This window comes from Leucoraja erinacea, chromosome 7, assembly GCF_028641065.1.
Source record: "Leucoraja erinacea ecotype New England chromosome 7, Leri_hhj_1, whole genome shotgun sequence".
NCBI classification, from domain to species: Eukaryota; Metazoa; Chordata; class Chondrichthyes; order Rajiformes; family Rajidae; genus Leucoraja; species Leucoraja erinaceus.
Genome location: NC_073383.1, coordinates 57,994,418 through 58,017,006, shown reverse-complemented (window position 1 = coordinate 58,017,006; position 22,589 = coordinate 57,994,418). Strand labels below are relative to the sequence as shown.

General features: G+C 45.1%; 1 protein-coding gene across 6 annotated transcripts in view; it reads right to left on the bottom strand.

Moving 5' to 3' along the window:
* The window catches only part of spopla (speckle type BTB/POZ protein like a), a 188,808-nt gene that overhangs the window by 16,125 nt on the left and 150,094 nt on the right, over positions 1–22,589 (bottom strand). For 5 of the 6 annotated variants that reach the window (XM_055638652.1, XM_055638655.1, XM_055638656.1 and 2 more), the window contains 7 exons: positions 18,881–19,008; positions 14,802–14,979; positions 14,659–14,714; positions 14,258–14,380; positions 13,523–13,665; positions 13,375–13,428; positions 10,275–12,332 (listed from right to left, as the gene is read on the bottom strand). In XM_055638652.1, coding sequence (XP_055494627.1) covers positions 12,188–12,332; positions 13,375–13,428; positions 13,523–13,665; positions 14,258–14,380; positions 14,659–14,714; positions 14,802–14,979; positions 18,881–19,008 — 827 coding nt within the window. In that variant the 3' untranslated portion in view covers positions 10,275–12,187. Of the gene's footprint in view, positions 1–10,274; positions 12,333–13,374; positions 13,429–13,522; positions 13,666–14,257; positions 14,381–14,658; positions 14,715–14,801; positions 14,980–18,880; positions 19,009–22,589 lie in introns of those variants that run through there. The other variant, XM_055638657.1, reaches the window with a different exon arrangement.

Genomic DNA, 22,589 nt, shown 5'->3' with positions numbered 1-22,589 from the left:
TTAAGGATAGTCGAGGGTCTCCAATGAGGTAGATGGTAGGTCAGGGCCGTTCTCAACTTGTCGATAAGATGGTTCAGTTGCTGATTGCAACTGGGAAGAAACTGTTCCTGAATGTGGAGGTATGGATTTTTACACTTCTGTACCTCTTGCCTGGTGGGAGAGGGGAGAAGGAGTGACCAACCGGGGTTCTTTTTCTTGCGGCAGAATGTTTCTGATAAGATTTCCAGATGAGATGTGGGTGTAGGGAGAGGGAGCATGAATAAATGAAAATGGCAGGGGGAGTAATATATACTTTAGAAATCACCAATTGACATTGCTAAATTTGCTAAATATTAGACTTATTCTGACTATGGTAGGAATATTAAATGATTTCAATTACTGATAATTAGCTATTAGCTAAGTAATAAAAGGTACACAAGACATGGAATGATTAACAAAAAAAATAGCTTTTCAAAAAAAATGTGGCAAGAGAAAGTGGAAAGGTTATGGAATTGGGAAGGGAGGGTTTAGGAATTAGTTTCAGGGAATGAAGTCAAATAGGGTAATCAGTGGAAGACATTTTTATGAGATTATTAGTCAGATTTGGCATTGTTATGGGATAAGAGTTAAAGTTTTACACTAGGATATGGCAAATTTAGACTGATTGAGCAATAGTGCATTGGAAATAGATACTTGAAGGTAAATCAGTCTTAGCACTTTAGGAAATCCATGAGATTTTGTGTAATCACGAAAAAGCATATCTGCTAACTCCAGGATGACAAGTGCTTAGAGGACAAGACAACGGAAGGAAGAAGTTTATGGCAGAGTTAATACAGGAGAAAAACTGGAAAAGTACAGAAAGCAGGGGAGTACAATTAAAAAGGATAAATAAGGAAGTAAAGAGGATATGAAAAAAATACTGCTATATAAAAGCACATTTTGATTTTTAAGTACAAAGACCAAGAGGATAATATGCTTTGCCCTATATTCCCCCCCCCCCCCCAACTATCAACAATTATTGAAATCTAACCTAAGGGACTATATAAATCTTCATTTGGAAAAGCAGATTATTCAAGGAAGATCTGACGTGGTTAAATTCTCAAGTTGGCAAGATGTTTTTAATGAGGGAATTGTTTACTTAGATTTTAGCAGGTTTTTGACTCGGGTTCTATGTGGCTGAGCAAAAAAAGCCCATGAGATCCAAGCAAGAATGTAAAATTGGATACAAAATTGCCTCAGTTGCAGGAAGAAAGGGGTAACAGTTGATGTTTTTGTAGCTCATTTGTTGATTGGCCTCATCAGCAACAACGATGAGCTGGCCTACAGGGAGGAGGTCCAGCACTTAGCAGCATGGTGCGCTGACAACAACCTGGCCCTTAACTCCAAGAAGACCAAGGAGCTCATTGTAGACTTCAGGAAGTCCAGAGGCGGCACGCACACCCCCATCCACATTAACGGGACGGAGGTGGAACGTGTTTCTAGCTTCAGGTTCCTGGGAGTCAACATCTCCGATGACCTCTCTTGGACCCACAATACCTCTACTCTGATCAAGAAGGCTCATCAGCGTCTCTTCTTCCTGAGGAGACTGAAGAAGGTCCATCTGTCTCCTCAGATCCTGGTGAACTTCTACCGCTGCACCATCGAGAGCATCCTTACCAACTGCATCACAGTATGGTATGGCAACTGCTCTGTCTCCGACCGGAAGGCATTGCAGAGAGTGGTGAAAATTGCCCAACGCATCACCGGTCCCACGCTCCCCTCCATTGAGTCTGTCCAAAGCAAGCGCTGTCTGCGGAGGGCGCTCAGCATCGCCAAGGACTGCTCTCACCCCAACCATGGACTGTTTACCCTCCTACCATCCGGGAGGCGCTACAGGTCTCTCCGTTGCCGAACCAGCAGGTCGAGGAACAGCTTCTTTCCGGCGGCTGTCACTCTACTAAACAACGTACCTCGGTGACTGCCAATCACCCCCCCCCCCCCCCCCATTATTTTTTTTTTTTTTTTCAAATCGTTTGCTATGTCGCTCTTCAAGGGAGATGCTAAATGCAGTTCGTTGTCTCTGTACTTTACACTGACAATGACAATTAAAATTGAATCTGAATCTGAATCTAAAAGGCTATTACTTGTGGGGCTTCATGGGATTCAGCCGAGTTCTTTACTTTTTGCTATATTAATTATTAAGACGCAAACACTGAGTGCATGGTCAAAGGTTTGCTGATGATACAAAGGTTGGCCAGTGATGATAAAGAGCAGGCAATTAGGCGCGATCGTCCTTTTGCAGGCTGGACTGGACAAGAGAGCCTAGGCGACCGGCGGCCATCAAGCGTCCTTAATGTGATGGTCGCGCTCCTGGATGGGCACATGCCGTGCCTCATGTTTGAGTATAGTTGCCTGCAGCTGCTGCCGGCCGACACCCGACACTCGGGCCCTCGGCAGGTACTGCACCTGCAGTCCCGCACCAGCAGGCTCCAAGCGCCACTGGCAGGAGGCACTGGTGCTATTACCACCAGCGCTGGGGTGCTGCAGCACGACAATGCCGGGGCCGGCTGCCAAAAGTCCCCTCTTCGCTTGAGTTTAGCGCTCCGGGGGTCGCTTCCTCGTGGATACCGAGGCGGAGCTGAGCGTGTTGCCCCCTTCTGTAAGCGGGAGCCCGTCCTCACCGCGGTGAATGGCAGCCCCATCTGTACGTATGAGGTTCGCACGGTCCCGATCGTTTTTGGCTCCTGTCATTTCTCATGGCACTTTACCATCGCTGATATCTCCCAGCCTTTGCTCGGTGTTGACTTCCTCCGGGCTCACTCCCTCCTGGTGGACGTCAGACGGCAGCTATTGGTCCACGCCGCCACAATGGAGCCAATCGCGCTGAGTCTGGATGAGTCCATAGCACGCCGCATGTCGTCCGTGGATTCCTGTTTTGCTTGGGTCTTGGCTGCGTTCCCGGACATCTTGAACCCACATTTCCGGTCGACGACCCTCAAGCACGGGGTGGTGCATTTAATATCAACTACCTGCCCACCCCTCCACGCACGAGCATGCCGACTGTGCCCCACATCCAGGACTTCAACGCCCATTTGGCTGGGGCTACTATCATCTCAAAAGTGGATTTGGTACGGGGCTATAACCAGATCCCGGTCCACCTGGAGGATGTGCCCAAGACGGCAATCATTACGCTATTTGGATTGTATGAGTTTGTGGGCATTTCAATGGTTAATGGACGAGGTGTGTCGCGGTCTCGAGTTTTTGTTCGTCTGCCTCGACAACATCTTGGTGGACAGCCGCTCGCTGCAGGAGTACTGTGCCCACTTCCGGCAGCTGTCAGCGTCTCAGTGAGCAAGGTTTATCTGTGAACCTCGTGAAGTGCCGGTTTGGGGTGACCACCATCGCCTTCCTCGGTCACCGCGTGACTTCACAAGGCGCGGTCCCCCTGCCGGACAGGGTCGATGACATCTGCCAGTTTTCCCGTCCATACTCTGTGCGCGTCCTGCAGTTCGTTGACAAGGTGGCCTTTTATCACCGTTTTGTGCCATCCGTGGCCCACATCACGTGGCCGCTGTATCATCTTCTGGCGGGTAGGCATAAAGACGTCGAGTGGACCGACAAGGCGGCGGCATTTGACGGTGTGAAGGAGGCCCTTGCTTGGGCTGTGCTGCTGGTTCACCCGCGGGAAGATGCCCCGACCGCCCTTACAGTGGACGTCTCGGAGTCGGCGGTTGGTGCCGTGCTGGAACAACTGACGGACGGGGGATAGCGGACCCTGGCCTTCTTCAGCCGGCACCTCAACAACGCCCAGAGGAAGTACAGCACATTCGACCACGAGCTCCTGGCTATGTACCTTGTGATGCGCCACATCCGCTACTTCCTGGAGGGCCACCCATTCACCGCTTACATGTGCCACAGGCTGTTCACTTTCGTCCTGGCATAGGTTTCCGACCCCTGGTTCCCACAGCAGCAGCGGCAGTTGGCGTACATCTCGGAGTACACCACCTCCATGCGCTTCATCGAGGGGAAGGAGAACCGGGTGTGCGATGCGTTGTCCTGCCCCGCCGTTTTCGAGGTAGCACCCGGCATTGACAACTCTGCCCTGGCGGAGGCTTAGCTCACGGATGGTGAGATGCCCGCCTACTGGACTGCCATCTACGGCCTTCGCCTTAAGGATGTCCATCTCCGGCCTTCGCCTTGAGGATGTCCATCTCTGACCTTCGCCTTGAGGATGTCCATCTCTGGCCTTCGCCTTGCGGATGTTCCTCTCGGCCCTGGATACATTGTGATATGTCGTCCGGTCAGCCGCTCCCCATCGTTCCTGCTGCCTGGCGCTGGAGTGTTTTCGACGTGATCCACGGGCTGGCTCACCCATCCATCCGGGCGACGACGGCACTTGTGGTTACTCGGTTCATGTGGCACGGTCTGTGCAAGCAGGTTGGCCACTGGGCTTGCACCTGCATCCAGCACCACGTCTGGGCGCCCCTCTAGGAGTTCGGTCTACCACACGGCGGTTTGACCAGCTCCACGTTGACATTGTGGGGCCTCTCCCGCCATCCCGTGGCATCACCCACCTCCTCATGATGGTGAACCGCTCACACTATACCCCTGACCGATACTTGCCGGTGGACGTCTCCTTGGACCGGGGGCCACTGTTCACCTCTGAGCTGTAGTCAGCCATGGCTTACCTGGTGGGTGTGCGGCTGCACCATACCACGACCTATCACCCACAGGCAAACAGCCTGGTGGAGTTTCCACAGTCAGCTCAAGGCAGAACTGAAGGCACGACTCTCCGGCCCGGACTGGATGGAAGAACAGCCGAGGGTCTTGCTGGGCATCCGAACTGTGCCTAAGGAGGACTTGGCCTCATCTTCAACGGAGCACATTTACGGGTCGCTGCTCATGGTGCCTGGGGAGTTCGTGGCGTCGGGGCAGCAGGGACCGCCCTCATCCACCCTATAGCGCCTTCGTGAGCAAGCTGGCAGGCTTGCGCCCGTGCCGACGTCCCGCCATGGGACATTCCGCCCGCACGTGCCAATGGCCCTCCGGGACTGCCCCAATGTTTCCTGCGCCGTGATATCTAGCCCTATGAAGGCCCGTTCCGGATGCTGGAGCACGGACACGGGGGGGCCGGCCGGAGGCTGTGTCGATTAACCGGTTAAAGCCGGCACATCTGGACATTGACCAGCCGGTGCTATTTGCTCAGCCTCAGCCGCAAGGTCTCCCCCCCCCCCCCCCCCCCCCCCCCCCCCCCCCCCCCCCCCCCCCCCTCCCTCCACCTGTCCCTCCGCCGGCCCCTCTGTCGGCCGACTTCCCTTCGCGGTCCGGTCGGGTTATATGCCCACTGCTGCATTTCATGCCTCCTGTTCTGGGGGGGCGGTCCTGTAGTGGCTCCACTAGTTGGGCCATTCCACTATCGAACCCCTCAGCACGGGAATGGACTAGTCCGGGAGCGGCCCTTAGCTGCAAGGGTAAAGGGCAGGGTTTAGGCGCGATCGTCCTCTTGCAGACCCAACTGGAGAAGAGAACAACTGATAATTCCTCCCGAAATACCCGCCTTCATTTCGGGCTTATCACCGCGCCACAATGGATATATATATATATTGTGGCGCAGCGATAAGCCCGAAATGAAGGCGGGTATTTCGGGAGGAATATATATATATATATATCATGATGATATATATATATATCATGATCATCATCATAATATATATTTATTAAAAATTTGATCTTGTACGTGTGTATATGTGTGTGTATATATGTGTGTATATGTGGTTGGCTTTACATCTTCACAAAAACACCACGCGGTAACAAGTACATTTTTTATATTCTGATTGACATTTTCCCCCTCGAGGCTGAGATCACCTTATCTGACCATTTTATGCTTTATTTCTCAACTTATTACTGATTATAAGTACGTTTAAAAACATCAAAAGACTGAATTTAAAGCGACCAGCTTTCACTGATGACATCACAAAGGCTTGGCTAGCAGTGATCAGCTTCACTGGAGATTTCACCCTATATCTGACAACTTATTCGCGATTAAGGTTTTAAAAATGCCAACTTTAACAAGATTTTTTACATTCTGTTTAACATTTTTCCCCTCTAGGCAGAGATCATTTTCACTGAACATTTTATGCTTTATTTCTCGACTTATTACTGATTAAAGTTTAAAAAATTCAAAAGACTGAATTTAAAACTACCAGCTTCAACTGACGTCGTCACAATGGCTCGGCTAACAGTGACGACACAGGAACAGTCTGATCTTTTCACTTCACAGGAGGGGGAGAGCGAATTGCTATTGCAACACGCATGGGAAGTGCAATTGGAATTTGTTTTAAAGCCCACTGCTGAGGGAGGCAGGAGAGTTCTGGAACTGTTTGAGTTGGAGGACCACGCCTCCCGTGGGGGCTACGGGTAGGGAATGGGTGCGTTGGAGGAGCGTTGGTCTAGTATACTATTAAAAGTCTCATCTTGTATGTATGTATACATGTGTGTGTTGTATGTCTTTCCACCTTCGTCAAAACGCCACGCGCCGGTGCAGAAATTTTCAGATTATTAATCACATTAACCCCGTCGACAAAATAAACTGCTTCACTTCACATTACATGTTATATTTCACAACTTATAGCATTTAAAAAATAGCGAAAACCAACTTTTTGAACAGCAAACCTTTCAACCCGCTTTGAATTACGTCACCAATGGGAGGTAGGCGGCCACGAACTTCCAGTGACATCAGGGGAAGGGCCGTATTTAAATTAACGTTCTGCTTTTTCCGACCTGGGCTCCTACCCCCCGACGCCCTGGCTGGGGTTTTACGCGGCCATCAAGGAGGGCATTGAGACCGCAGCGGTGAGGCCTCACTCTGTTCCTCGGGTCCACGCACGCCCGCGATCTCGCTCGCGTCCATGCCCGCCCACGGCCTCGCTCGGGTCCACGCCCGCGGCCTCGCTTGGGTCCACGCCCACCCGGGTCCTCGGCCGACCGCAGCCTCGCTCGGGTCCTCGGGTCCACGCCCGCCCGCAGCTTCCCTCGCTCGAACAGCGCCGTGCTCCCTCCTCACAGCCCCTCCCACCCTCCCACCCACACACTTCCTATCGCAGACCAAATATGATTTGAAAGTAATACGGCCAACTCTCAATACAGTTGTAAAGGAATGCAATCCCACTTACAGACCTGCTTCTAAAGTTATTCAAAGTCATTCTCCAACCACATTCTTGCTAAAGGCTCAGGACCAAAATTGTAAAGCCATAATGTTATCCCCTTCAAAACCCCCCCACCTCACCCAAACACCCTCCTCCACCCCCCCCAACCCTCCTCATTGCGTTGGGGAAACTGGTGAGTGCTGGAATATTGCATTGGGGTCTGCACTTGGTCTAGTATACCTTAAATGGGAGGATACTGAATGGGATGGAGGAACAGAGGGACCTTTAAGTGTACATGAACAATCCTTAGTGGTAGCAGGGCAGGTCTATACAGAGGGTAAAAAGGCACACACATTGTTATTCTTTCTTTGCTCAGAAATAAATATAGTTTAGGGAGGATCTGCTAGAAAAAAAACAAACACCAGTGAGCCATGACTAGAACAGCATTCTTGCTATTGAGGGAGTGGGCGCAGGTTCACAAGGTTAATTTCCAGGATGGCGGGACTGTCATATGTTGAGAGAATGGAGCGGCTGGGCTTGTATACTCTGGAATTTAGGATGAGAGGGAATCTTATCAGTGCCCTGTTCTGATTGTGGATGATCATCCATGATCATATTGAAAGGGGTAAGCCATCTAGAACGGAGATGAAGAAACACTTTTTCACACAGAGTTGTTAGTCTGTGGAATTCTCCTGTGGCGTCTCCTCAGAGGGCAGTGGAGGTCGGTTCTCTGGATACTTTCAAGAGAGCTATATGGCTCTTATAGATAACAGAGTCAGGGGATATGGGGAGAAGGCAGGAACGGGGTACTGATTGTGGATGATCAGCCATGATCACATTGAATGGAGATGCTGGCACAAAGGGCCGAATGGCCTGCTCCTGCACCTATTGTCTATTGCATACTGGAGTGGTCATACTTCAGGAAAGATGCAAATGATTTAGAGATGCAGAGGTAATTCGACCTGTGGGGAAAGACTAGATGAGTTTGAAGATAGTCACAACAAGCTGGAGTAACTCAATGAGTCAGCCCCTCTTCAGGGTTTGAGTTGTTTTACATGGAACAAGGAGAGAATTACTCGAGGGGCTGGATATACTAAATCAGAAGGGCTTTCCCTTTGCAGGAGGTGTCAAAAACTGGTGGGCACAGATTTAAAGTAGAATAATTAGATGGGAGATAGGAAAATAGGTGTCAGAACTGAAAAGAGTGGTAGAGCTAGAAACCCTCATCGCATTTAAGAAGCACTTGAATGCGTGCTGAAGCTGTGAGCTTCAGGGACCTGACCAAGTACTTAAAGGTGGAATTAGGATGGGGAGCTTTTTCAAACAGACCAAACAGCCTTCTTTTGAACATAAATTCTGATTCTGTGAAATGAAAAGTGCTGATATTTTTGCATATAATTAGGCACCATGGATCTTATCATTTATTGCACATATGCAAAACAGACAAGGAAAGATTTTGCGATACCAGAATTTGCATGGTTTCAGTTTCTCCTTCAGATTCTTTCTTCTTCTCACAAAGAGATATTTCAGTAAAATGTTTGGTCAGCATAAATGCATTCAGCTTTTGATACTTTCTATTCCTGCATTATCATAAAAACAAATTATTTCCACTTGCTTTCAATCTGACATGCTCCTTAGAAATTAGCTGCAAGGAACTATTATTTGATGTGTTTTTTCATTGCATCAAAAGACTGAATTCGACCATATCCCAGAGGTTTTGCCAGTAGCAATATTAGAGATTTTTGAGGCATGAGGAATAAATTAAGTTAAATCAGAGATATCAAAGGAAGACACTAATTTCAATTAACAGCAACATTATCCACAAAATTATTTTTATTACATATTTCACTTCTGGGGAAACTAATTTTGTAGCAGAGTTCTAATGTTTACATCAAAGGTACAGTGAATGCAGACAAAGATTTATTTTTGATCTGTCAATAGTTTTTCAAATGTTGAGGTCCAGTTCTTCTAGTTTGCATTTGGCTTTAACATAGCAATGAAGAAGGCAGAGGACAGACAGGTTGTTAAGTGGATCAGAATGGCATGCAACCAGCTCATGATAGACACAGTGGACAAAGTGTGGGTGCTCACCAAAGCATTCTCCAGTTTACATTTGGTCTCACCAGTATAAAGGAGGCCACAACACGAGCAGCAAAAACAATAGACAAGATTGGAGGAGGTGCATGCACATTTCTGCTGCACTAAGGAAGGCTGTTTAGGTTGCTTGATGGTTGCAAGGGAGGAGGTATTGCATCATCTATGTTTGCAGGAGAGTGCAAGAAGGCAGAGATATGGGTGGTGAAGGAATGTGAATCAGGGAGTCATGGAGAGAGTGGTCCCTGCAGAAAGCAGTGAGCGAGAAAGTGGGCAGGGGAAGCTGTGACTGGTGGTGGTATCATGCGGCAGTTGGCAGAAATGACAAAGAATGATGTGCTGAATGCAGAGGTAGGTAGGATTAAAGGCAAGGACAAGGAAAACTCTCAGTTCTATCTGGGGCATCGGGGTCAGGGCAGAAATGCGGAAAATTGAACAGTTGTGAGGGCTCCATCAACAACAGTTGAAGGGAAATCACTTTTTTAGGGAAAACATGAGATGTTTCAGATGTCCTGCAATGGAAAGTCTCATCTTGTGAACAGATGTGGACACACTGAGAGAAAGGGAAGGCATCCTTACAAGGAATGGGAGGAGGTTTATATCTAGGTGCTGTAAGAGTCAATCTATTTATACTAAATATTAGTGGATAGCTGGTCTCCCGAGATGAAGACAGATCCAGAAAGGAGAAAGAGGTGTCAGAAACAGTCCAAAGGAATTTGAGGGCATAGTGGAAGTAGTAGCATAGTTGATCAAAATGATAAATTCCACACAGGTTAAGTGCATTAAATGTATCTATTTGGACTTGAAATAAGAAATTGGAATCATAGCAAGTCAAAGTGGACAAGACTGGTCAGACAGTGCAGCATCATTGCCTACCAAAGGAAATCCACATTCTTATCTTCCCAACTGATGGGATATGGAAATAGTTAAATGGCTATGAATGAAACTATATGAAACAAGAGCATTGAATGTGATATTCCCTAGTTGAAATGATCAATTCATGAATAAATAACAAATGTTAAAGTTGTAACAAATTATTCATATTCAAACTCCTCAGTACAAGCAGTTCAAAACTCATTTTAAAGATTCGTTTTATTCAAATTTTAATGGCGTGTAGTTCATGCAACCATACTTTGAATTTGTGATATGACAGTAAACAGATACATTGACAACTTAAACCCATTGGCTTCTTCAACTTCCATTTTTTAAAAAATATTTGAGCACTCTTCTCTAACAAAAAATGATTTTCACAAAACAATAGCCTACAGAAAGAACGCTGATACAAATTAGTGCATTCAATTGCATTTATAAAGTTTTACAAAGTTTCTTTAACCTAACACAAGTTATGAAATATATTGATGCATAATAAATAAAATAGCAAAACATAAGCAAATCAATTGCCATGTAACGTCAATTTGAGGCATTGCAAAATCATTGTCCTGAAATGTGGAGTTTCTACAAATTTACAGTGTTACCTTAGCAGTGTCTCAGACAAATGACGATAACAATACCTGTTCATTTTAAAAAAGGAATTCTCCTCTGAGTGGCTCAATAAGTTTATCCAGTGAGTAGTTGAGCCACATGCACCAGGAAGATCTGTTTGAAATGTCAAGCTGTGATGAGCTGGTGACTAAGCTGAAGTAGCTGCAGAACCACTTTAGTGGACGATGAACCCACTTGGGTAAAGTGGGACATTACAGTTCTCATTTCTGATCGCGATCCAACAACGCAATTGGAGTTACATGTGAGGGTCTTGGGAGAGCATAGCAATATGCTTGGCTGCAATATCCCAGGTGGTTAAATAGCCAAATGACACTCACGCTCGAACAACAGCCATTTGGGGGAGGATACTGAGGGAGTGGGCGGCCGGCGCCCGTGAATCTGGATCCCAAAGAATCAGCAGCTCAGGAAAAAAAAAGGTAGACAGAAAAATTGGTATGTATGAAATTCCTTGCTAAAGGGATAGAAACATTGTAAACATACTCTGGGAAACTAATTTGATCAAGTGATCTTCAGTGTCTTAACATTGTTATTAGGAGTTTCAAAGGGATAGTCTTCAGAAATGCTCTTGGATTATTCAAGTTTAAATATATTTAATCAGATCATTCCAATATTTTGGGTACATCAGTATCACAAAATTATAATGTTTTTACTTTAGTTATGTTGCAATGTCGAGTTGTAAAAGGTTGCTGAACATTACAAACCATTTTCACACAATTGTAACAAAGGTCTTTAACATTTCTGCCAAAATTGTGAATTTAATCAAAAAAAATCTATACAGTAGAAATTCCAAACTGTAAACAAAGTTTACAAACACTGACAAAGAAAATGGCGGTTCATAAACCAACCAGGTACTTCATATACCACTGGCCCATTAAGGACATGTGCTATTGAATGGTACACCCCTTTCAGGCTGTCATGCAGAATTTCAACAGTATCCATAATGCAAATACGCAAAGAGGAAATCCACAATTCAAACATAATATTGAATGATGACTGGTGAAAGCTAACTGCTTCAATCTCTGGATAATTACAGGGTTAATGGGTAGAATCCCAGGGAAATCAATCATTAAGTATATTTTTGTATGAAAGGGCAAACATTTAGAAAAGTGTTAAAGGCTATATTTGCCTTTCCCAACTATTCAATAGATGGCTCTGCATTTTGGTTGCTGATGCACTTCTGCATAGCCTAGTCTTTTGACAAGGCACACATTAATTAAAAAAAAAGAAACTTAAAAAATATTTAAACTGAACCAGGATGAAAATCATTTAAGGCTGTTTAAGTGGCTGAGAGAAAAGCATGTAAACTAATTTAAAGCTGAAGACCATACTGGAACACATCCTTCAGCAGAGCAATTAAAAGACGGTTAAAGTTCAGGTTGTGTCCTGTGTATGTAAGTGACGAGGACTTCATCCTGTATAGGTGCAAGGTAGAAATACCTCTACACAAAGTCAGTAGCGAGATCAGTACCTAATGTCCTCTAGCACAATTATGACTGTTTTAATCGTTTGCGTGGAATACCAAAGGGTGGGCACTGGGCAGTTGCCAGTGCTCGGAAGGCCTCTGCAACTAAATGAGGGTGGGAGTGGATCATCGATTTCCAGCCTTCTGTCTCCATTACATCAGTGGCATGGCTGCAAGTGAGTAAAAGTGGTAAAACCTATCAGAAAATCAGCATCAATAATATTTATAAATAATTAGTATACGTGTTAATACGTGATGTTTAAAGATTTAAGAGAATAATTATTTTATTGAGCGATTCATTTTAGATAATCAAGTTTATTGTTTAAAGAGATATTGCATATTTAACTGCTCTTTCCTCGAGGGTGAAATCAGATTTCCACTCTACTGATCCAGCTTGCTGTTGACAGGGGAAGATTCTCTTCCTTTGCTTTAACGTCATTCCTTTTTACTCACCCTCCATTTTATTCCCTCACCCTTTGTTGCACCAGACTCTTGGCCATTTTGTGCACTCTTGCATTCCACCTTTTGTTTGACCTCTAAAGGTTAATCTTCCCTCTATTCTAATTGAAGCTCAACTCCTCTCATTTGCTAAATAAAAAAACATAATGAATAAACTTATGCAGTCATATTCATCCAAACTTGACTCCATTTAGGCCTTTACATTTGCTTATACCATCAGAAAATGGAATATGGCTTAAAAAGTGATGTTTTACAATATAGATTAATGTATTTTTAATAATCTGTTTTAGTTTACAAAACATATTTTCCAAGAATGTGTTTGAATTCAAGAGACATTAATCAACTACTAAATGATTCATCTAGTTTCATTAATAACAATTTTCTGATATTATATTACAAGACATGATGTGAGATTTGAGAGAAATCAACTAAAATGCTGATCACCAAGTACATAAACAATCAGAATAAGGAATGTGTGAAATAAAGGGCCTTCAAAATGTTCTTCATAGCAATTCACAAAATTGTTCCTAAAACCATTTCCAATCTGAGAGATGGCAAACCTTTCAAGTTTATTTTCACTCTCTGGAAAGCCTTTTGCGGAATGTTTGTCTTGCCTACTTTGTAGAGTAGGTGTTATTCCATGTTAAATTATAAAAGAACAGAAAGGTCCAAAACAAAACCAGATTACTCTGCAAAAAACATAAAAGATGCCCAGTGATAACTCAAAATTAAATACTCTGTGATATTACTTACTTGTTACTCCAATTTTTCCCATCCTTACACCCTAGTTGTCGGAGAACACTGCACCTAAAATAGTAAGAGAAAGTATAAACATCAGAAATTCAAAATAAACTTTGGCAGTCCAGATATCAAGCACATGGCAGAATGCAAATATACTTGCCTGTTAATGAAGTCTATTGCTTGTGCTTTCAGTTGCTCTGCACTGTGCAAATCTGCAAGAATGAGAATTTCTGCAACATTTTCAACTGAGAGGTTACTACACAAAGTTTCTTCACACATGACCTTTAGCCGATCTAGTGCATACTGTAAGGAGATAGAAACAATCTATTATTTGATAAAGTTGGTAACTGGCAACTAGAAATGCAATTTACCAACAGAAGATTTAATCTCAATCAAAATAACCATTGTTTCTGCAAGTAATTTCTCCTTTCCAAAAGAACTGAAATTAGTTCTTATTTTAAAACATAAAAAAGGAAATTTCAATTGTTGATTGGAATAGGTTGCTTGCGTGTAAAAGATGCCCACAGTCAGTTTTACAAGCGTGATAGTGAGAGTTCAAGATATAGATGCTCTTGGTGGAGTGAAGGGCAAGGCACACAGGAGTAAGGAATCCTGGATAACGAGAGAAATTGAGGCACTGGGCAGGAAAAAACAGCACGGGTCAGATATATGCAACCTGGATCAAAAGCATTTCTGGATGTACTGAAGATTGAGGAGCTCTGTGGTGCTTTACATTGTGCAAACATGTGCTGAGGTAACAACAGTTGCTGCCATTCAACAAATATTTTTTGTGATGTTTATTAGCCAGCTTCACAAGCAAAGAGCTTTACAGTATCTAGATGAGCTGTGCACATATCACTTAGTATTCCTTTCCAGATACCCTGTCATTACTTACTTTGTCTGCAGCTGCCAACAGGTTGTCAGCCATTTTATCGAGGTTTGGTGCCTTTCCTGTGTAGATAAATCTCATCATTTCCTTAAAAACTTCTGGATCTACATCATTAATTTCTACTCTATTCTGTTGGGAAAAGTTGAAGAGAAAAAGAAAATCCAATAAAAATTAGTGTAAATAAGCAGTTCTAGATGACCTCTAATATTCTAGCAATTTACCAACTGCAAGCCAATGCAATTTGTTTTGGTAATTTAATTATATTTATGAAATAATACTATTAAAAATAACAAAGACAAACTACTCATGTAAGTCACAGTAAGGCCAAAATAACTAAAATTGACCGTGTAACCGGTTTACTACCAATAATTTGTTTTAACTTGAAACAAAGTACAGAACAATCTTACCTTCTTGCTTTCTTCCATTTCATGTTCAAACATTGCATTAAAAACAGGAGAACGAGCTGTCAAATAGGAAAGAAAGGGATATATAAAAATCCATTTTTTTTAATGCTAATGAGATGCATGTAACTAAATCCAAGCTGACATACCTGCTAAAATTGATTTGTGAGCTTTAAATTCTTGACCTCCTACATAAAGGGAGCAATCTGTGAATCTAGAACTTTCCAATAGATTTCCCAAATCATCTGCCAGTCGACATTCTGGAACCTTTAACGTATTCATATTTGATTGGCCGGATATATTCACAGAGTCTTGAACTACACTCACCTGAACCAGAGCAGAAATAGAAAAAACAAATTTCAAAACCAATAAACATTAAGAGATCTAACAAACTGCATTATATACTTCATCTGAAATAAATATATAGCATACTAAACAACTACTTATTTGTCAATCACAATATGTTTAGTTTAACAACGCCCTCAAATTTCTTATAACCGAAGGATGAAGGATTTTCATTGCAAGGATAGGTTGAGGGCAAGGGTTTGTTTTGTTTAAGAGGAGTAGGAGGAAGAGGGGAAATGGGATAGAAGTAAGTAAAATGATGAGGAGTCTGAAATTGGCTTGTGGGAGGCTTCTCTCTTTGGTGAAGAAGGATCAAGGACCAGATGTCACTGGTGTGAATTAAAGGAGATTAAGGGTGACACAGGAAAAAGCAACTTTAGAAAATTGTGCCGTATAACGGATTCTGAAATGCACTGTCTGCAGATGTGATGGTGACAGGTTCTACTGTGGCCTTCAATTGGGAATTGAACAAATACATAGCAACTGAAAAATTGCCAGGTTGCAAGGTGAGGGGCAGGGGGTTGATAGTGGGTGTAATTACTTAGTCACTCTGGTAGAGGGCTGGGAGGGATTAATAGCCTTCTTTCGTAGAAGGTAACCATTCTACGAAGGTTATATTAATGACAGCTTCGGCACAAGAGTTTCCACAACGTTAATTTTTTACTTTTGAAGTAGGATGAGAATGCATTAACTGTCATCATTAACAATAATGTGCTCCCTTGAGCCTGTTTACTAGCTGACTGGTTTTGTGTCCACCATCATACTGTTTGACAAGTTTCTGAACATGTGACTGATTCTGAGTTAAAAACAATGCAGGAAGATTTTAAAGGATTTATAAAACAAACACTCAAAAGCTTGTAATTGCATAGAAATGTATATATCATGATCTATATAAAGCAGTCACAATTACTTCAACATTATGGAGCACAATATCAGAATCAGAATGCTTTATTGTCATTGCATGTGTCACATACAACAAGATTACTGTGTCTCTCCATTCAAAAGAACTTCAAACATTCACATACTCATACTTTTTACACTCCCTCCCGCCCCAAACCCACCCATGGATTCACATTTACATAAATTAACACTGTCTCCCACCCCCCCTCCTTCCCCATAACCCGCTCCCGAGACAGAGTTCAGTTCCAAGATTGCTGATGGGTAAAAGCTGTTCTTGAGTCTGGCAGTGCGTGACTTTAGCGACCTGTACCTTTTTCCTGAGGGCAGCAGTGTGAAAAGGTGGTGACAAGGATGTGTAATGTCTTTCACAATATTACAGGTCCTGCTGCGGCATCTGGAGTGGTAAATGTCCTCCAGAGGGGGCAGGGGGAGTCCAATGATACCCTGGGCAGTTCAGAAATGTGGATTATCAAAATTCAAATTGCATACATGATTCCAGAACTGCACCAAAACGGTACACGATAGTGCTAAAATTTTGCACCACCTTGCTCACAATTGTCCTGTGGTGGTTTGTGTCAAGTTTGTTCAGATTGTGTCAAGTTATATTTTACAAGTTGTTAACACTTTTAGCTTGACAAAATCCCACTTTGAGAAGGATTTCTTCAAATCTGCAGTGGCAGTTCCCAGCTATGACGTCAGAATGGGATTGTAGCCCAACCTGCTACATTGTTGCTATCCCAGGACACTGAGTCATGCCAGCAAATGTCCTTCAGGGGAAGAATCTGCCAGCCTAACATAGCACATATGTGATTGCAAAGCCTTTTTATTTGTTCTATTAGTTGAAAGTTTAATGACTAGATTTGGATAACAAAAGGCCTTGTCGGTGGCACCCACATCACATTAAAGAATAAAAAAATGTTAGTGCAATTACATTTTTTTTAAAGTTTAAAATGAGGGAGGGTGAAAAAAATGAGCCAACCTGCACAGATGGGGGCAATGGGTGAGTGGGTTGCGTTGGGAGAACGGGTGGGTGGTGGAGATTTGCGTTGGGGAACGGGTTGTGTCGGGGGACCAGGCTTCCGTGGGAACTCGCGGTGGGGCCTTGCCGAATATTAAAATCTGCGGAGAAATCTTTCCGTTTTTTCCTGTCTCATGTCTGGTGGGGGAGGAGGTGGAATTGAGAGAGAGGAGGGGGGAGTGGGGAATAGAGGGAGAGGAGGGCAGTGGGGGAGATAGGGGTAGTGGGGGGGGGGGGGGATAGAGTGATAGGAGGGGGGTAGGGTGGGGAGAGGAGTTATGGAGGGAGGGACTGAGGGTAGGGGAAAGGAGAAGGAGGGAGAGGTGATGGAGGGATTGGGGAGGAGAGGGGGAAAGATCCTGCGGAGGTGCGGAGGGAGAGTGGGGGGGTAGATGGAGGAGGGAGGGTGGGGGATTGAGGGAGCAGGGAAGGAGGGGGAAAAAGTGGGAGAGGTGAGGAGGGAGAGTGGGGAGGAGGGGGAATAGAGGGTGAGGAAGGGGAAGTGGGGAATAGAGGGCGAGGAGGGAGGTAGGAAAGGGAGATGAGTTATGGAGGGCAGGGGATAGGAGCGGGAGAGATTGGGGAGTGGAGGAGGAGAGGAGAAAGACAAGGAAGGGTGAAGAGGAGGGGGAGGGAGTGTTGGGGGATGAGGGTAAATGAGCCACGCCTGCGCAGTTAGGAGCTATGGGTAAGTGGTGGAATATTGCGTTGGGGGGTCTGTACAGTCTAGTATATAGGGAGGGTGAAGAGGAAGGGGTGAGAGTGTTGGGGGATGAGGGGAAATGAGCCGCACCTGCGTAGTTGGGGGCTGTGGGTGAGTGATGGAATATTGCATTTGGGGACCAGCCCTCCCCTGTGACAGGGACCCTATTTGGTCTAGTGCTAACTAAATTGGGAAGTAAAATTTTAAATAATGTATTTTAAAATTGATTTCTCGAATTGAAGCACTGATGTGTAACAAGTAAAATAGAAACATAAAAGGAGAACAAGTGAAGCCACAGAAAATAAATGCTTTGTAATGATTGAATTGAATTGAATAAATGTTATTAGCCAAGTATGTATACATACAAGGAATTTGCCTTGGTGCTTTGCCCGCAAGTTACAATACAATATACAGAAGGCGAAATAAAATGTCAATCTCTTCCCTTAGCTCTCCCTGCAGTCGGGGGCCTCGAGCCCTGCGTTGACGGGACGATCTCGACTCCCGTAGCCGGCGGCGTTTTGTGCCCTCCACGTCGGTGCGATCCAGCTCCTGCTTCGGAGGGATGTTAGCTCCCCCGCGCCATGCGCTCGAACCCACGTCGGGGCTGGTCAAGCGTCTGCGTTCGTCGGAGCTCCCGACTAGCCTCTCTCGACTGCGAGCTCTTGATGGTAAGTACGCAGGCTGCGGTTGGAGTGATCCCAGGCAAGGGATCGGCTCCGATATTAAGTCTGCGCCCCGTGGTGGGGCCCAAGGTCAGTCCGAGGAGGCTTCCAGCTCCATCGATGGTAAGCCGCAAAGCGACTGGAGACGCGACCCGAAAACATCGCGTCTCCGGCAAGAAATTGAAGTGTCCTCCCCCCACCACAGCAAACAGACCAGAGAACATTTACACAAACTTATAATAAAACACATTAAAAAAAATAAAAAAAGACAAAAAAACAAACAGACTGTTGGTGGGGCTGCCAATCATTCTTCGCTCCTGGTGGAATATGATGGGCCAGATGCTAAACCATTAGAATTTCCAAACAATAGTATAATGAAGCAGTGTTTTATTGTATTACAATTTGCTAGAAGTGATTGTGAGAACTCCCATTTATGCCTCATGAGTAATGTACTAAATGAAAAATAATATTGATCCAGTTCAAAGCTTGCATTTCTTAACAATGGTCAAGAAAATTGGCAGTGAATGATTCATCAAATAAAGCAAACATATGGCAATATTTTACATTAAAATGCATTTGTAATTTAAAACCTTCACCTACTTCACAAAACAGCGTAAGTTTATCATCTGGAAGAAGACCGTTCGCCTCATCTAGAAGAAAGTCTCTACGGATAAATTTTTTGAAACCCCAGTCCTTGCCTTGGACAAATCGATACGCCCTTTGACTTTCTATTATAAAAACATTAAAAGAAGAAAGATTTAAAAAAAAACAAAAACATTTATATAGCAATCACATTGAACAATATGCAGAATGGATATTTGATATTTCTGGTAAAACCTATTTCTTACATAATTAATGAAGAAGAAATGTCATTTTTGCATCCAAAAAATTTAATTTCATATTCAATCTTTTTATGAAGTAATAGTCCTTCTGCACTTTGTTTAATAAAACGTGTTTAATTCTTAAACAGATTACTTTAATGTCCACTCTTTGTAGTCTGTAGAATTAGCTGGATTCTAGCTGAGATTGAGAGATATGTGAGGTTCTGGAGGACTCGATGGTGGCTAATGTCATTCCACTCAAATTGAAGAGATCTTCCATGCACAAAACCATGCTGACTATCCGTAATTAAGCCCCATCTTTCCAAATGCATATATATCATATCCATCAGAATTCACTCCAATAACTTTCCGACCACAGATGATAGGCTGTCTACATAGTTCCCAGGTTTTGGAGTCAGTCATACAGCACAAAAACAGGCCCTATCCCCCAACCCGTGCTATGACTCTAAAACCTGGGAACTATACACCAGTAAGCCTACCATCTGTGGTCGGAAAGTTACTGGAGAGGATTCTGAAGGATAAGATAAGATACATGTGCTTGGAAAGACAGGGTTTGAATAGGAATTGTCAACCTGCTATTGTGCGTGGAATATCATAGCCCACGAGTTTGAATTTTTTGAAGAAGTAACAAAAAGATTGAGGAGGGCAAGGCCACTGATAGAAACATAGAAAATAGGTGCAGGAGTAGGCCATTCGGCACCTCGAGCCTGCACCGCCATTCAATATGATCATGGCTGATCATCCAACTCAGTATCCTGTTCCTGCCTTCTCTCCATACCTCCTGATCCCTTTAGCCACAAGGGCCACATCTAACTCCCTCTTAAATATAGCCAATGAACTGGCCTCAAAACTACCTTCTGCGGCAGCGAATTCCAGAGATTCACTACTCTCTGTGTGAAAAATGTTTTCCTCATCTCGGTCCTAAAAGATTTGCCCCTTATCCTTAAACTATGACCCCTTGTTCTGGACTTCCCCAACATCGGGAACAATCTTCCTGCATCTAGCCTGTCCAACCCCTTAAGAATTTTGTAAGTTTCTATAAGATCCCCCCTCAATCTTCTAAATTCTAGCGAGTACAAACTGAGTCTATCTAGTCTTTCTTCATATGAAAGTCCCGGCATCCCAGGAGTCAGTCTGGTGAACCTTCTCTGTACTCCCTCTATGGCAAGAATGTATTTCCTCAGATTAGGAGACCAAAACTGTACGCAATACTCCAGGTGTGGTCTCACCAAGACCCTGTACAACTGCAGTAGAACCTCCCTGCTCCTATACTCAAATCCTTTTGCTATGAATGTTGCCTATATGGATTTCTGCAAGGCCTTGGATAAGATTCCAAATAAGATAGGCTGCTCCGGAAGATTAGATTGCATGGGGTCTGGAGAGAGATAATTAACTAGGTACAGAATTAGCTTCATGGGAGGAAACAGAGGGAGGTGATGGAAGGCCCTTTTTCAAATTGGAGGCCTCGGGAGTCAGAGTCCATTGCTGTTTGCAGTCGATATCAATGGTTTGGATGAGAATATAGACGGCATGATTAGCAAGTTTAAAGATGACACTAAAATAGGTTGTATTGTAGACAGTTAAGATAGCAAGCATGCCAGTGCCTGGCAAATCCAGTTTAATGCAGATAAGTGTGATGTGTTGCATTTTGAGAAATGAAACTAGAGCAGGCCCATCACAATGAAAGGTAGGAGGTGTGTTGTAGAGCAGAGGGATGGTGGTGTAAAAGTAGATAGTTCTCTGAAAGTGGTGTCACAGGAATATAGAGTACAGGTGCACAACCTTTTATCCGAAGTTCCAAATAACGAAAAGCTCCGAATAGCGGACATTTTTTCGGTCCTTGAAGAAAGGTTCTTCAAGACGTTCACCGAGGGCGGCCCGCAGAGGTGACAGCGGAACCTCCGGTCGGTCCTCGAAGAAAGGGGAACTAAATCCCCATTCATAAAAGAGAAGGTGAGGGTATATTGCGCGGGAGGGTTAATAATTGACAATCTGCTGCTGCCTGCCCGCTGAGTTAAAAAGTTCCCACGGTAGACTCACGATACACAGTGTATCGTGAGTTTTGCGTGGGAACTTTTTAAACTCAGCGGGCAGGCAGCAGCAGATTGTTGCTCCCTTCAGTTTCACCCCACCTACACCCCTCTGCTTCCCGGCCATGTGTGTGACCCCTTCCCTCCCCTCTCCAGCTCCCCTCCCATTGCACCGGCGCGGGGGCTTTGCACTGTCTTCACGTCGGTGATGTCAGCAGGTCAGTGCCAGTCACCGGAGACGTCAGGACCAACGGGACACCGACCCCCAGGCCCACTGCAAGCACGGAGATCCCAGAGACCCACAGCCAGTAGCAGCCCAGCCCCGTTCCAACTCCAGAGGAACACGCTCCCCGTAGGGACAGAAGCTGATGGTGTGCAAGGTACGTCTTGGTCTTGGGGTTGCGGATGAGGCGGCGCAGCTCGGGCTGTGACGTCTCCGGCCACCCCCCTGTACAGGAGCTGAGACTGGGAACTGTGGGGTTGTTTGCAGTTGCAGAGGGAGGGGGCAAGGGCGGGACAGTTCCCAGTATCAGCTCCAGTCCAGGGGGGTGGCCGGAGACGTCAGGACCAACAGGACACCGACTGCAAGTACGGAGATCCCAGAGACTCTAGTAAGCAGCAACTCTAGCCCAGCCCCGTTCCAACATCGAGAGGAACCCAGGTTGCGGATGAGGGGGCGCAGCTCGGGCTGTGGGCGAACTGCCACTTGTCGCTGTAGCGGCGCATCGGGGAGCGGGTTCCTGTTGGTCCTGACGTCTCCGGCCATCCCCCTGGACAGGAGCTGAGAGACGTCAGGACCACCAGAAGCCGCTCCCCGATGGGCCGCTACGGCGACGTGGCAGTTCGCCCACAGCCCGAGCTGCGCCCCCTCATCGGGACACCTACCCCCAGGCCCACTGCAAGCATGGAGATCCCAGATCAGCAACTCCAGCCCAGCCCCGCTCCAACTCCAGAGGAACACGCAGAAGCTGATGGTGTGCAAGGTACGTCTTGTTCTTGGGGTGGCGCAGCTCGGGCTGTGGGCGAACTGCCACTTGTCGCCGTAGCGGCCCATCGGGGAGCGGATTCCTCTGGAGTTGGAGGGACAGGGAGACACAGCGGCTTTTGAGAATGGTGGGCAATTACTTCCAAAGTTCTGCCCACAGAGTCAGTACACCTCTCCTACACTTGTCTCCCGCACTAAGATCATCTCGCAGAGAATGATCCCAGCCTAACCCTCCCTATTCTCTCCTATTCTGCATGAAAAAACTACATTGAAGACTAAAACTCGCGATTGAGTAACTGCCGGGATCTAGGCGCAAACTCGCGATCTTGCGGATATGAGCCGAGCACTCTACCACTGAGCCAGCCGTTAAAATCTACGCTAAAAATCTTCCATTCCGAAAGCCGAAAAATTCTGAATTACGAAAAGTGTCTGGTCCCAAGGCTTTCAGATAA